General features: G+C 42.9%; 1 protein-coding gene across 8 annotated transcripts in view; it reads right to left on the bottom strand.

Moving 5' to 3' along the window:
* The window catches only part of ADCY8 (adenylate cyclase 8), a 222,504-nt gene that overhangs the window by 105,263 nt on the left and 102,536 nt on the right, over positions 1–14,705 (bottom strand). For all 8 annotated transcript variants that reach the window (XM_021088903.2, XM_021088904.2, XM_021088905.2 and 5 more), the window contains one exon: positions 3,615–3,773. In XM_021088903.2, coding sequence (XP_020944562.1) covers positions 3,615–3,773 — 159 coding nt within the window. The remainder of the gene's footprint in view (positions 1–3,614; positions 3,774–14,705) is intronic.

Here is a 14,705-nt window from a genome sequence, read left to right as displayed (position 1 = left end):
TGACTCCAGCGTACAGACTATGAACCATTATGCTGTGGCGCTGTAGGCCTCCTTACCATCTTCCTATGTTCTATACTAGCCACTGGGGTCAGAGTCCTGGAGGTTCATAATAAAAGGACAACCTAGAGCAAACTGGACTGATAAATTCACAATGGGAAGCAGTGATGGGTAGTGAGGCACTAAACAGCTGCATTTATGTGACATATTTAATTTCTTTGAGCCTCAGTTTCCCCATTAAAAGAAGGAGGCTACTATGTATGACATGGGGTGTTGTAACATCAAGTGATTTGATGTATTCATGGTATTTAGCAAACTGTCTAGTGCATAAAAGGTACTCGATATGTGTTTAGAACTGGGGGCTCCATCTCTCATGGAAAGGAGAAGTAAGCTGAGTTTTTTCCTACATATATTGATTGACAGGAGGGGGAAATCACAGACATTCAAAATGCAGAAAAATAGTTCCCATTGTGGCTCAGTGGGTTAAGAGCTAGCATCAGTGAGGATGGGGGTTCAATCCTTGGCCTCGCTCAGTGGGTTAAGGATCTGGCGTTGCCATGAGCTGCGGTGTAGGTTGCACATGTGGCTCAGGTCCCGTGTTGCCATGATGGTGGCAGAGGCTGGCAGCTGGGGCTCCAATATGACCCCTACCTTGGGAACTTCCATATGCTGGGGGTGTGGCCCTACAAAGAAAACAAAAACCAAAACCCAAAATCAAACCAAACAAAAAAGCAAATGCAGAAAAAGATAAGGCCAAATAATTACAAACCATGGAGTCATGACTACATTTCTGTACATTAGCACGTCTTATGTCTGAGCAGAGCTGGATTATTGTATGAAAGACAAAGTGCTTAATAAGTACTATTTCATTGAAAACCACCTTTGAGGGAGACAGTGCTTTCAGCCTAGTTTTACAGTGAAGAAACTGGGCAAGGGAGATGCAGAAACTTGCCCTGACTTTCATAACTGATAAGTAGTAAACCCACATTTCAAATACACATCATAAGGTTTAAACTCAAGCCACTCTTGTGGTTCTTCGTGTGATCTAGAACACGAGTTAGACTGGCTTCCAGATGTCAAAGCGGTAACATCACACACCCTCAAAGCTATGCGCTATTCTTTTTTTTTTTTTTTTTTTTTGGCTAAACCAGAGAAATTGATTGCCCCAAATTCTGAACACCACATATATGCACTATTAGAAAATAATCCTTCTAAATAATGATAATTTTCAACTTTGACTCTGCGCTCATACAAAGCATTCGCTTTAGTCCCTGTCATGTAGGGCAAGAAGGAGACTTTCACAGGAAATGCATTAAAATCATTCATATTAAACTCATGAACATTTAGATGAATAAGCATTTAAATGACAGAGAACTTAACAAATGGCTGATATACGTACACAAAACATCAAGGCTGTAACTCATTTTTTAGAACAAAAATAAATCCTCCTTTACAAATAAAGAAAAAATAAGTTTAAAAAAATAAAATTAAATATGCAGAGAATCACTGCTATTATAAACTAAACCAGTGTGATTAAACTATACCATGGTCGAAAGACACGTTGAAGGAAGTAGGCAAAAAACCTAATGATGGCTTTTTGTTTGAAGTCATCGGAAATTTTTTTTTTTAATTTAATTTTATTGGAGTGTAGTTGACTTATAATGTTGTATTAGTTTCAAGTTACAGCAAAATGAATCAGCCATACATATACTTACATCCATTCTTTTTTCCCACGTACATTATTACAAACTATTGAGTAGATTTATCTGTGCTATAAGGTAGGTTCTCGCTAATCATTCGTTTTATACAGTATTATGCATATCATTCCCACCCTCCCAGTGGTCCCCTCCCCTCCACCCCTGATGGTTTGGAGAAGAATCTAGAACGGGTACTTCTCCACTCAGCAATACTTTCAAGACACAGGCCTGGATACATAGATGGATCTGCTGTTTGGTGTGTTTGAATTCAGCAGGTAGTTACTGTAGGACAATCCCAAAGAATTTAAGGATTTTAGAAACTCAGTGGTGACATGTTGGGTTTACCTTAGTTCTAAACTGGCCAGGCAAGCCGTGGTGACACACCGAAGGCAGAGAGGGGTCCCTGATCAGAAGGCTAAGTGACAAGAGCATCACCACACAAAGTGCTTCTCCCGCCCTGGGGAATCCTCGCAAGAAATCTGCGAAGTGGCTTATGGCCATTTGGCAGATGAGAAAACAAACTCTCATAAGGGGGAACAGAAAACCACAGGGTACCACATCAGAAGTGTGAGCCTCTCTCTTTCTGTAGTGAGGAAAGCGGCACAGAGAATTTAAGTACTGGCCTGAGAACACACGGATACAGCGATGAAAGCCAAGTCTGCGCTAAAAGCGCACAAAGTCAATACTGTGCATGCTTTATGTGCCTTGCTGAAGATAGCAGAGTACAGGCAGGATGGGGCAGAGCACAAGTCCTAGTTTCTTTGATTCCACTTCCTGTAGTTTATTTCCCATGATATCACATTGCCCTCTATCTATATTAAATATAATTACAAAGAATGATGGAAGATACCAGAAAGCCATCATTCATCATCTGAAAGTGGTGCCAGAGGCAGGGCTGGGGCTGGGAGAGGAATATATGTGAGTTCTCTATTGCTGCTTTCTGCCTGTCTGTCTGCCTCTGTCTGTCTGTCTGTCTACTTTTCTATCTATCTATCCATCATTTATATATCTACCTATTATTTATCATCTCTTAGAGAGAGAGGCTGCAAAAAGTCAATACAACACATGTGCATTGGTTCACATTTACCTAAAATTTCATTAGCCTCAACCTGGGTAAACAGAATCTTACCATGACTTTTCAAGTTTCAGTGACCCCTTTCCAGGTCACTAATACCTTCAGGGTTTCTATATCCATGGTCTTGCCAGCCAAAGGTGGAGAGCTGAGTTTTCAAAGGAAGGATAAGGTCGTATAGAAGGTCAGTAAATTTAACCCTGGTTGCCCATGAGAATTAAGAACTTAAAACTAGGGAGTTCCCGTCGTGGCGCAGTGGTTAATGAATCCGACTAGGAACCATGAGGTTGCGGGTTCGATCCCTGCCCTTGCTCAGTGGGTTAACGATCCGGCGTTGCCATGAGCTGTGGTGTAGGTTGCAGACGCGGCTCGGATCCCGCGTTGCTGTGGCTCTGGCGTAGGCCAGTGGCTACAGCTTCGATTCGACCCCTAGCCTGGGAACCTCCATATGCCGCGGGAGCAGCCCAAAGAAATAGCAAAAAAAAAAAAAAAGAACTTAAAACTAGATTCTGTACCGATTCTGCTTTACATGAATTGGTAGGTGGTGTGAACACCAGTATTTTTTAAATGCTCCTCTGCTGGTTCCAATGTGAAGCCAAGTCTGAAAACCAATACTTTCCAGGGCTGGATCCTAAATACCTGAGCGTTGCCTCACCATCCTCACTGTCTATGACAAATGTCAATATACTTTCGGGGCCAATGTTTGTATGATGTTTCATTGTTCTGTCTCTTCCAAAATAATTGCTTCTTGGACACAAACATCTGAATTCTGCATGTGGGAAACCCACTGTCACGAAGTGAGCAAAATGATAAGGGTTAAGCAAGAGGAGGGCTTTGCTTTGGCTTACCCTGGGATTCCTCCAGATTCAAGCTTGTTTGCAATGTCCACATCCCAAGACCAGACATCAAACTGCCACTTCCGCAGCCCCAAGACGCCACACAGCACTGAGCCTGAGTGGATTCCAATTCGCATGTCAACGTCATGCTTTGTCCTTGACCGCACATACCTGTGGACATAGGTGAATGGGAAGACACATGTAAAAGGTTCCTGCCTGCTCTGTAAGTTCAACTCCTTCCCATTCATAGGCCACTTCTCCCACGAAGCCTTCCCGGATTTCCCGATACCTGGAAAGATACCCTTCTTTCTCCAAAGCCCTGTAGTCTTTTATCTGAACTTTTAAGGGCCCTCATCATCCTTCTCCCCACACCTGCTCATCCTGTGTAACTTCAGTCTCCGGGAATGGCATTGATAGCTTTCTCTACTCACTACTGCATAAACCTGAGACAGATGATCGATCCCGCGCTTCACTGCATGCTCCACTGCCAACCCAAATCTTTGTATTTCTGTTCCATTTTCTTCTCAGGTCAGGCCACCATCACGCTTCAGTCTGGGGTCCCTGCCTCAGCCTGACTTCCTTCCAGCTATGTTCCACACAGCCGTCTCCACCACCAAAGTGACCTTGTCACTCCATCGCCCTTGTTTAAGACTCTTTCCTGACCTCCTGACTCCTTTGAGCAGGGGTCTCTGGAATAGAGTGCTCGCATCCCAGGGCTGAGCTGGGTCAACCACTGAGATGCAGGGAGACAATGATACAACTTCCATTTATAGCTTATGTTTTTTTTATCTTTTCCCAAATGTCACATACGGATTGACCTTAACGACCCTACAGGATCCATGTCACAGGGGTCCTCTGTCAACATGGAGGTGGCATCTTGCGAAAAGAGCAGGATTTCTACCATCAAGGGTTTCCTCTGGACACTGTATCCTTTCTTCATCTTTGGAGTATTTCGAACAAGTTTAGTTTATGAGTTAAAGGATGTCATTTATGTAGAAAGAAACTCAAATGGCAGAATATAATACTCTGAAGTAGAATAGCTAGAAAAAAAACTTCATTGCACACAAAATCCAGTGGTTATTTTACTCCAAAATGCTTAAAGCAGGTGTCAGATTTCAGGATGATTTATCCCTTTTTCTTTGGCAATAAGACAACTGTTCCAAATTCTCCGACTTTTCTGTGATAATGGGTTGCCATTCATATTCCCACTAACAAATATTTGGAGAGAAACAAACTTGCTTGATTTGTTTACCTAAACTGAGGAGGAGGGTTTAAGAAGTGAGAAACTAATTGATTTTCATAAGAAATTCATGCTCTGAAGAGAGAATTTTGAAAACGGAAGTTTGGAAACGTCTCCATCTCTTCGGGAACTGGATTGTCAAACAGAAGTTATGTCAACTATTAAAATCCTCAGAGATGCATATTTACTAATGTCAGGGAGGAGAAAGTTTTCCTCTACCTTTCTAGGTTCTCTTGATTGGTCTAAGAATTAAGTTGACATGAGACAGATTAATAGGAGAAAAACCAGAAGTTCCCATCGTGGCGCAGCAGAAGTGAATCCGACTAGGAACCGTGAGGTTGCGGGTTCCATCCCTGGCCTTGCTCAGTGGGTTAAGGATCCGGCGTTGCCAAGAGCTGTGGTGTAGGTCGCAGATGTGGCTCTGATCCTGTGTTGCTGTGACTGTGGCGTAGGCTGGCAGCTGTAGCTCCGATTCGACTCCTAGCCTAGGAACCTCCATATGCTGTGAGTGCGGCCCTAAAAAGCAAAAAAAAAAAAAAAAAAAAAAAAAAAAGGACAAAAATCAAATTTAATTCTGTCCGTACAAGGCCTCCTGAGAAAAATGAGATCCCAGGACAAGTTAGGGAAGTGAGGCTTCTATGAGGAGAGGAGGAGAAGTAGGGAGGGGTTTGGGACCTTGAAGGAGAGGAAAGCAATTTACAGGAAGATGGGAAAGAAAAGTATGGTAAACAGATCTCTGCAGAGACAATGGGACACAGAGAGGAATCTGATCCAACAAGCCTTGCTAAGTTTGCCATATTTAGCTCATATGCCTTGTAGTAGGCTTCCTAGGATAGGACCGATCTTAATTCTTTTTTTTAGATTTTTTGTTTGTTTGTTTGTTTTTTTGTTTTTTTTTTTTTTGGTCTTTTTGTTGTTGTTGCTGTTGCTATTTCTTGGGCCGCTCCCGCGGCATATGGAGGTTCCCAGGCTAGGGGTCCAATCGGAGCTGTAGCCACTGGCCTACGCCAGAGCCACAGCAACGCGGGATCCGAGCCGCGTCTGCAACCTACACCACAGCTCACGGCAACGCCGGATCGTTAACCCACTGAGCAAGGGCAGGGACCGAACCCGCAACCTCATGGTTCCTAGTCAGATTCGTTAACCACTGCGCCATGACGGGAACTCCTTTTCTTTTGTTTTTTTGTTTTTTTGTAGATTTTTTATTACAATTGATTTACACTGTTCTGCCAGTTTCTGCTGTACAGCAAAGTGACCAGTTATGCATTTATATACATTCCTTTTTCCACACTATCCCCCATCACAAGGGATTAGATACAGTTCCCTGTGCCATACAGAAGGATCTCATTGCTTATCCATTCCAAATGCAATAATTTGCATCCACTAACCCCAAACTCCCAGTCCATCCCACTCTCTCCCCATCCAATTTTTTTTTTTTAACACAATTAAGGGGGAGGAAGTAAAAGCTCTTTCTGAACCTTTTGTGTCTTAAAAACCACCAGCCTAAAATAATCCTCATACTAAAGAGACATATTCTGGGGTGGCAAATTTTGCTCCGCTGCAGTAACCTGTGTAAAAGTTTCCTAAATGAAAAGTTGCAGAAGAGTTTGAACCCATTTGTTAAAAAATATTAAAAAAAAACTATCATCTTCTTAATGAGTTTGTATGAAAAGCTTACAGACATCAGAGAAGAAGAAAATATATGACAAGACTTGTAGAGACCTTTGGCATAAATGACTTAGAAAACACAGCCAAGGGTGCAAATGCTCCCCCAGGATCTGCCTGTCTTTATAAGACATATTTATCTGTGATGGCCATTAAAGCCAGATGTAGAAATAAATTGAATTTGAAACCTGACCTTTGCATTTCTGTATCATAAATTATTAAGATTAAAAAAAAATCAGGAGTTCCTGCTGTAGCACAATGGGATCGATGGTGTCTGCAGCACTGGGACGCAGGTGTGATCCCTGGCCCAGCATAGTGGGTTAAAGATCTGGCATTGCCACAGCTGCAGCGTAGGTCGCAACTGTGCCTTGGATCTGATCCTTGGCTTGGGAACTCCATATGCTGTGGGGTGACCAAAAAAGAAAAAAAAATTTTTAAAAATTAGTTACATGCAAACCCTCTGCTCTCACTAAAAAATGATGAGAGAAGAAAGACTTCTGCACTATAATTAAATTACAAAAATGTAAAAGTATTATTTATTTCATCATTATCCCCCCTCCCCTTTAGCATGTGGGAGTTCCCAGGGCAGGGATGAAACCTGTACCACAGCAGTAACCAGAGCCACAGCATGAGCAACACCTGATCCTTAACCCACTAAGCCACCAAGGAACTCCTCTCATCATCATCCTTTACAACCCATATCTCAAGTATGTCTTAGAGTATCTGTTTTTAAATGTATAACTATAATGATAGAACAGATACTACAATTTATAAATTACAATAATCATTTTTGATAAAAATGGGGGAACAAAATATTCAGAAATCACTGGCTTGTAAGATAAAATGGCACATAAAGACCTTCCTGATCTGTTCTAGGGCTGCATTATTAGACTCATCTCTCATGTACACCTTGCACTCCAGCCATGCACATTACAAGCCAAACTACTGCCTGAACCCTCGGCCCAGGAGGCTCCCTCAGTCTGGAATGTCCATTCCCTAATTCGGCTGAAGTCTGGATTATATGCCTTTCCTAGTGCTCCTACTGCATCCCACGTGGGGTGCCATATTGCAATCATTTGTCCCCTCTATTGGACTCTAAGCTAATTGACAGCACAGAACTTTCATGGCTCGATGCCATATACCCCTCTTATGGTCCTGGGTTTGGAACATGGCCAACACCCAATAACTATTTATGGAATGGAAGAATGGAAGGGTGAATGGATGGGTGAAAGGATACCCACTCTTCATGTTCCCACGTTTCTAAGCATTTTGATTAAAAGTATAAACTCCTCAAAGTCAACACACCTGTCCCAGCCATCCTTGCCTCTCTCACAGCCTGGAGCATCATGCCTCACATAGAGTTGGACTTTTTAAAAAAGAATAAATGAATGATTCCAGGTACAAAATGAATCTTTGTATTCTCTGTTCTTAATAAGTTATCAGATCATGCATTTATTTAAACGAGAAAGTAAAGTGGAAGTGAGTTCGGAGTATAGAAATGTGAACTCAATTGATATTAGGAAGGCAGCCACGAACATTAGAAAGAATGTTTGTAGTAAGAGGGTGGGATGTGTCTTGTCCTTGGTGAGGATTCTAGCTTCTGGGCCATCGTTTTAACTTTAAAGTTATAAACTGTATGTGTATACATATATACACACACCCTTTACCCACTGATAATGACAAGAGTAGAGGCCATTCAAAAAATGTAATGAAGCAAGAGGAGAAATAGCATCTAGCACTTGAAGAGAGCACTTCCACTTCTGATGCATCTTCTGAATGAGTTTCTGTGAGGCAGGTTACTGGGAGAGGTCATCTCTGCTGCCCATTGTGTCTAGTACCACAATATCCAAGCACATGCTAGGATTGTACTTTCTTGTATTTTTCATGTTATTTTTAGCCAGTAAAATGTGAGCAGGACTGATATGGGTCATTTCTGGGCAGAAGCTTTAAAAGACTGATCAGGAGTTCCCGTTGTGGCACAGTGGAAACAAATCCGACTAGGAACCATGAGGTTGCAGGTTCAAATCCTGGCCTCTCGCACTGGGTTAAGGATCTAGTGTTGCTGTGAGCTGTGGTGTAGGTCAAAGACTCAGTTTGGATCTGGTGTTGCTGTGGCTCTGGCATAGGCCAGCGGCTACAGCTCTGATGGGACCCCTAGCCTGGGAACCTCCATATGCCATGGCTGCGGCCATAAAAAAGGACAAAAAGACAAAAAAAAAAAAAAGCCTGATCAACCACACTACCCCTTTTTTTCTTTCCGTGTCCACCATCAGTCCATGATGCTTGGCTATGAAGCCTTCTTAACAAGGGTTCTTGAATGAGGATGATGTACCCTGCCATTCCCTCAACCATCAGGCATGGTGGTACCCTGCCAATCCCTTGACTGTCTCATAAAGGACAGAGAATGTGAGTGAAAAGTGAATCTTGGCCATTTTAAGCCACTGAGATTCTGAGGGATGTTTGTTACTCAACATAACCAGGACTATTCTGACTGGTACAACCATCATTCTCAATCTACATCCTTCTCATTGTATGAGCATCGCTATAGCGGAGGCATTAATATGGACTCTAGTGCCAGACTACATGCGTTTACATCTTGCTCTGCCACTTACTACCTGCATGACCTTAGGTAAGTTACTTAACTTCCATCTGTAAAGCGGGAACAATAACCGCATTGTCAGGATTAAGTGAATAAAGATATGTACAGAGTTGAGAATAGTGTCTGGCACATACTAGGGATTGCTTGGTTGCGTATCACATATGAAGGAACTACATGAAAGGAAAAGGATTTTTTTTGCGGCCACATAGCTGGTAAGCAGGATTCTAAGACTGAACCTCATGCTCTCAGCAACATAGGTACTGTATGTGGTGTATGATTCTGGGAAAATAGCTTAATCTGACCCAAAGTTTCAGGGGTTGTAAAATAAAGCTCTAGCTGATTGTTTCAGACTTACAGAGCCTTTGTGAGCCTCAAAGGAGATAATGGATATTGAAATGCTTTGCCGACTAATTGTGAGGGACTATTAAACAGCACACAGTGCTAATGTCATTAGGTAATTATAATTAGCATCATACAGGGAATCAACTGGAACATCTTAATGAAAAGACTTTTAGATTTTTATTTTACTCCACAAAACAAAAATCATAATACGAAAAACCTTTTTAGTGTACTTTTTTTTTCTTTCTTCTTGTTGCATCTGGAATTTGACTTAAAAAGAAAGAAAATAATGAAATTATGTCGAAGTAATGAATAATTTGCAGACAGAGATCCTCTTTGGAAAGGCTACTCGGTGGTTGCATAGAACTAGAAACACCTACTGTACCGTTTCAAGATCAGCTCTTGGTGGAGGGGGGGCAGCTTTGAGCATTCTCGAAGCTCAAATGGAGAGAATTCGGCTCTTGAGCTACAAATCCTGTACGATTTTTCCAAAGTAGAGCGTCCCCCGATGCTTTGTTGGCCTCATCAGCGACAAATTTTTTAAAAATGCCTATAGATCACTCTCCTAAACACCTGTACCTTCTCTTTCTTCTCCACAAACTCTGAGCTTCCAGAGGGCAGGGGTACCGTCTCCACGTCCGTGTGCCCATCACTTAGCCCAGCACAGAGCATATAGTGCTCAAAAGTATTTACTGAGTTAATGGACAAAGCTCAAAGGCTTTTTGCTTGATAGCCCTTTATTGTCCCAAGATGCTTCTAAGAGTCCCGGGGGAACCAGGGGTGCCTTTAGCCCTGCCAGCTGGGGGGCGAGGAGACCCTCCAATCTTTCCCCTTCAATTAAAGCAGCTTTTCTCTCATCTGTTTTCATGGAGGGCTTCTATCTAAGATTTCTTTATTTCTTTTTTCTTTTTGTCTTTTTGTCTTTTCTAGGCCTGCACCCATGGCATATGGAGGTTCCCAGGTTAGGGGTCTAATCGGAGCTGTTGCTGCTGGCCTACACCACAGCTCACGGCAACAACGAATCTTTAACCCACTACGTGAGGCCAGGGATCGAACCCGCAAGCTCGTGGTTCCTAGTTGGATTCGTTTCCACTGTGCCATAACGGGAACTCCCTCTAAGATGTCTTTTATTTTTATTTACTTTTTCTTTTTAGGGCTGCACCTGTGCCATGGAAGTTCCCAGGCTAGGGGGTTGAATTGGAGCTGTGCCTGCTGGCCTACAAGCTGCATCTGTGACCTACACTGCAGCTCTCGACAACACGGGATCCTTAACCCACTGAAAAGGCCAGGGATCGAACCCACATTCATGGATACTAGTCAGGTTCCTAACCTGCTGAGCCACAACAGGAATGCCTAAGATTTCTTTTAAATAAAGAATCTGGGAGTTCCGTCATGGCTCAGAGGAAATGAATCTGACTAGCATCCATGAGGACATGAGTTCAATCCCTGGCCTCGCTCAATGGGTTAAGAATCTGGCATTGCTGTGAGCTGTGGTGTAGGTTGCAGATGAGGCTTGGATCTGATGTTGCACTGGCTGTGATGGTACGCTGGCAGCTTGTAGCTCAGATTTGACCCCTAGCCTGGGAATTTCTATATGCTGTGGGTACATCCCTAAAAAGAAAAAAAAAAAAAAAAAAAAAGTTAACCTTATCAGCTATTGTTATCAGATATATTCAATTTTCACCATTACACATAATTTTGCAAAAAGAATCCTTGGTCAGTATTGAAGACAATTTTAATTGCTGCATTTTAAAGAGGAGTGCAGCCTAATAGATGCTGTAATCAATGCCATTTTAAAACAAAGGGAGAAAGGCCGCTTGGGGAAGAAAGAGAAGGAGAGGAAGAAAGAGAGAAAGTGGAGGGGATGCAGGGGGAGAAGTGGAAGGAAGCAAGAGAGAGAAGGAGAGAAAAAAGCAAAAAAGAACTACAAGAGAGAAGGAAAGGAGTTCCCGTCGTGGCGCAGTGGTTAACGAATCCGACTAGGAACCATGAGGTTGCGGGTTCGGCCCCTGCCCTTGCTCAGTGGGTTAACGATCCGGCGTTGCCGTGAGCTGTGGTGTAGGTTGCAGACGCGGCTCGGATCCCACGTTGCTGTGGCTCTGGCGTAGGCTGGTGGCTACAGCTCCAATTCAACCCCTGGCCTGGGAACCTCCATATGCCGTGGGAGCAGCCCAAGAAATAGCAAAAGGACAAAAAAAAAAAAAAGAGAGAGAGAGAGAAGTAAGGAGAAACAGATGCCCAGAGCATGCAGGGGGCTTGGGCACTCTCCCCCCACGAGAGGGAACCGAAATAACTCCCGTTTTGTTCCTCGATCCGCCATGGTGCTTGGCAAGGCAACCCCACCACCAGAATTAAGACCTTTGCTCTAATTAATCACTGGGGACAAGCCAGTTTCTGCCTGACATTCTGGTGTCATTCGATGCCTTTTTAGCAACTGCACTGAAAATACCAGGCTCTGCAATTTTCATTAAGATTCATTAAGGAAGGTCACTTAGATCATGAATAAAGATACTGCATAGAACAGACCTCACCATCAACGCTAGTGCCCCCTTAGCTATCAAGCCTCCCCCAAAATAGAGCTGGGGCATTTGAAGAGGAGCCACCTGGAGCCACTTTGCAATCTTCTTAATGGAACTATTACCTAAGCCTATTTTTAATTAATTTTATGAATAGATATCCATAGTATTAAAAGTGTCATTAGAACTAAAGTTACATTCAATCACTTTTTTTTTTGCCGTTCTTCTAGCTATTATCATATTTCTAAAATCAAGGTTTTTTTAAAGTCAACTGGAGGGAGAGTGATCCATCTCCATGGCCACCTTCCTCACGCCCAGTTCAGAACATGACACTGCCCCACTTCAAGGGTCAGCCGCTCCCTTTGCCTGAGGGATGAAGCCCCACTATGTCTTTCAAGGTCAGGGACTGTCTGTACACTAACCCCACCGACTGAATTTACAATGGTCGTGATCACCAAGGCCCACTTCAAATCCTTAACACACACATACACTTGCACAACATACGTATGCAATACACCCACACATCTGCACACAAATGTACGCAAAAACACACATACACACATGTGCACCCATCTACACACCACATATACATACGTGGCACACATGCATATGATACAATATGTATACATAAGCATACACACATGTGTACACACATGCACGCACACACACAGCTTCTGCCATTCTTAACTAGGAGAGCCTATTCTTTTTTAGAAGATTATTTTTAGGGCCACACCCACGGCATACGTAGGTTCCCAGGCTAGGGAGGTATTGGAGGTACAGCTGCCAGCCTACACCACAGCCACAGCAACGTGGGATCCGAGCCACATCTGCGACCTATACCAAAGCTCACGGCAATGCTGGATGCTTAACCCACTGAGTGAGGCCAGGGATCGAACCTGCATCCTCATTAACTGCTGAGCTACAAGGAGAACTCGAGTGGAGCCTATTCTTAATATCTTCAGGGATGGAAAATATTCCTAGATCTCAGTCAAAAGGACCACTGTGGAGATACCTCAGTAAAGGCGATGCAATGGAAGCTCTGTTCCATCATGCCCGGACCTCTGACCAACTTGACTCGCATTCCCTGATGAAACCTATGGATGCTCTAAGCAGCCGCAGCTAATCCCAGCCTTTCCTGATGCTGGCCCTTGCACCCCCTTGTCATTGACTGAAGGAGAATCTCTACCACATATTTGGAGTACTCCATGAATAAGGAACCAGGTCATTTTGAGTGTTGGTCTACCATTTGAGCAAGAATTAGAAATCTCGCCCAAACCAGCAGACTACTGAAGCTGCTGGGATCCAGATCCATCTCACCATCAGAGCACCAGCCTCTCCCTGTCTGTCCATTCTCTGGGAACTGGTATTGGGATTCTAACTCAGAGGAAGTGCCAGAAAGAGGGACAAGGACAAACTCCAAATGGGTGGGAGCAAAACCTCAACAGGGATCCATCTCCAATGATAAATGCACAGGGTGGCCATCAAATCTGGGGACACAAGTCAATACATGGCTTATGGACATTATATTACAACATATACAATACGATGTTATGTATGGTTCCAGATCTTAAGGCTTCTTTGGGGTTTTCCAGTTGGAATAAATGCTTTTGGGGCTGAATAAAAAAATTGGCCGTTGGTTAAGATTTTTGACGTTTTGGTAAGGTTATGTCCCTGGAGTTATCTTCTGCATATGTTGAAGTGTTCGTACTGTCTGCTGGTCACTCCTGAGAGTGAAATACTTGACAGTAAGGGTGGAAAAAAAATCTAGAGGTCTGAGTCAACTGTAAGCCAGGCTTGCCTAACTCCAGGACTCATGTTTATTTCTCTGTACCATGTTTGGTTGCTAACTGGAAGAATTAATGCTGGACCTCAAGTCACCTACATTATAAGCAAGGAGTTGTTTGAGTATTAATAGACTCTGACTCATGCAGTTAAAAAATATCCTCCTGAATTGTCTTACTCTCAAGGAGTAAAAGCAGCTCTTAATTAACTAACAAAAGAAAGCCCTTGAGTCAGTTTAACCCATCCAAACCTCACCGGCCTGCTCCAGAACTCCAGCAAGGAGACTTTGCATGGGTTACAGTGGTTAGAAGGGATAAGGTCCTCTCCAGAAAGATAAATGATAACATTCGAAGCATCTTAAAGCATTTTGATACTCAGTGTTCATTTCTTCTGCAACACCATCTCTGCAGCAGATCTGCTTATATCACAAGAGAAACTCTTATGGAAAGTCTGCAGATGGAAGGATAAAGAAGACAGTATCTCTCTCTTTACACACACACACACACACACACACACACACACACACACACACACACACACACTATTCAGCTTTAAAAATGAAGGAGACCTTGCCGTTTGCAACAACATGCATAAATACAGAGGGTAATATGTTTAGTGAAATAAGCCAGACAGAGACAGACAAAACTCTACAGTATCACATGTGGCATCTAAAAAAAAAAGTCATACTGATGGAAACAGAGTAGAAAGGTAATTGTCAGGGGTTGGGGGTGAGGTGGGAAAGGGGGAGATGTTGGCCAAAGGGTCCAAAGTTTTATTATAAGATGAATAAGTTCTGAGGTTTTAATGTAAACATGATAACTAGAGTTACTAATGCTTATTGGACGCTTGAAATTTGCTGAGAGTAGGTCTTACGCATTCTCAAAAAAAAAAAAAAAAAAAGATAACCAGGTGAAGTGATGAATGTGTTCATTGACTTGGTTGCAATAATCATTTAAAAATAC

This window comes from Sus scrofa, chromosome 4 (genome assembly GCF_054392235.1).
Source record: "Sus scrofa isolate SSC_HxYL_T2T_F1_AM1 chromosome 4, Sscrofa_HxYL_maternal_Yorkshire_Landrace_v2.0, whole genome shotgun sequence".
In the NCBI taxonomy this organism is placed as follows: domain Eukaryota; kingdom Metazoa; phylum Chordata; class Mammalia; order Artiodactyla; family Suidae; genus Sus; species Sus scrofa.
The sequence above is the reverse complement of the archived record's forward strand: the minus strand, read 5'-3'. Positions and strand labels throughout refer to the sequence as shown.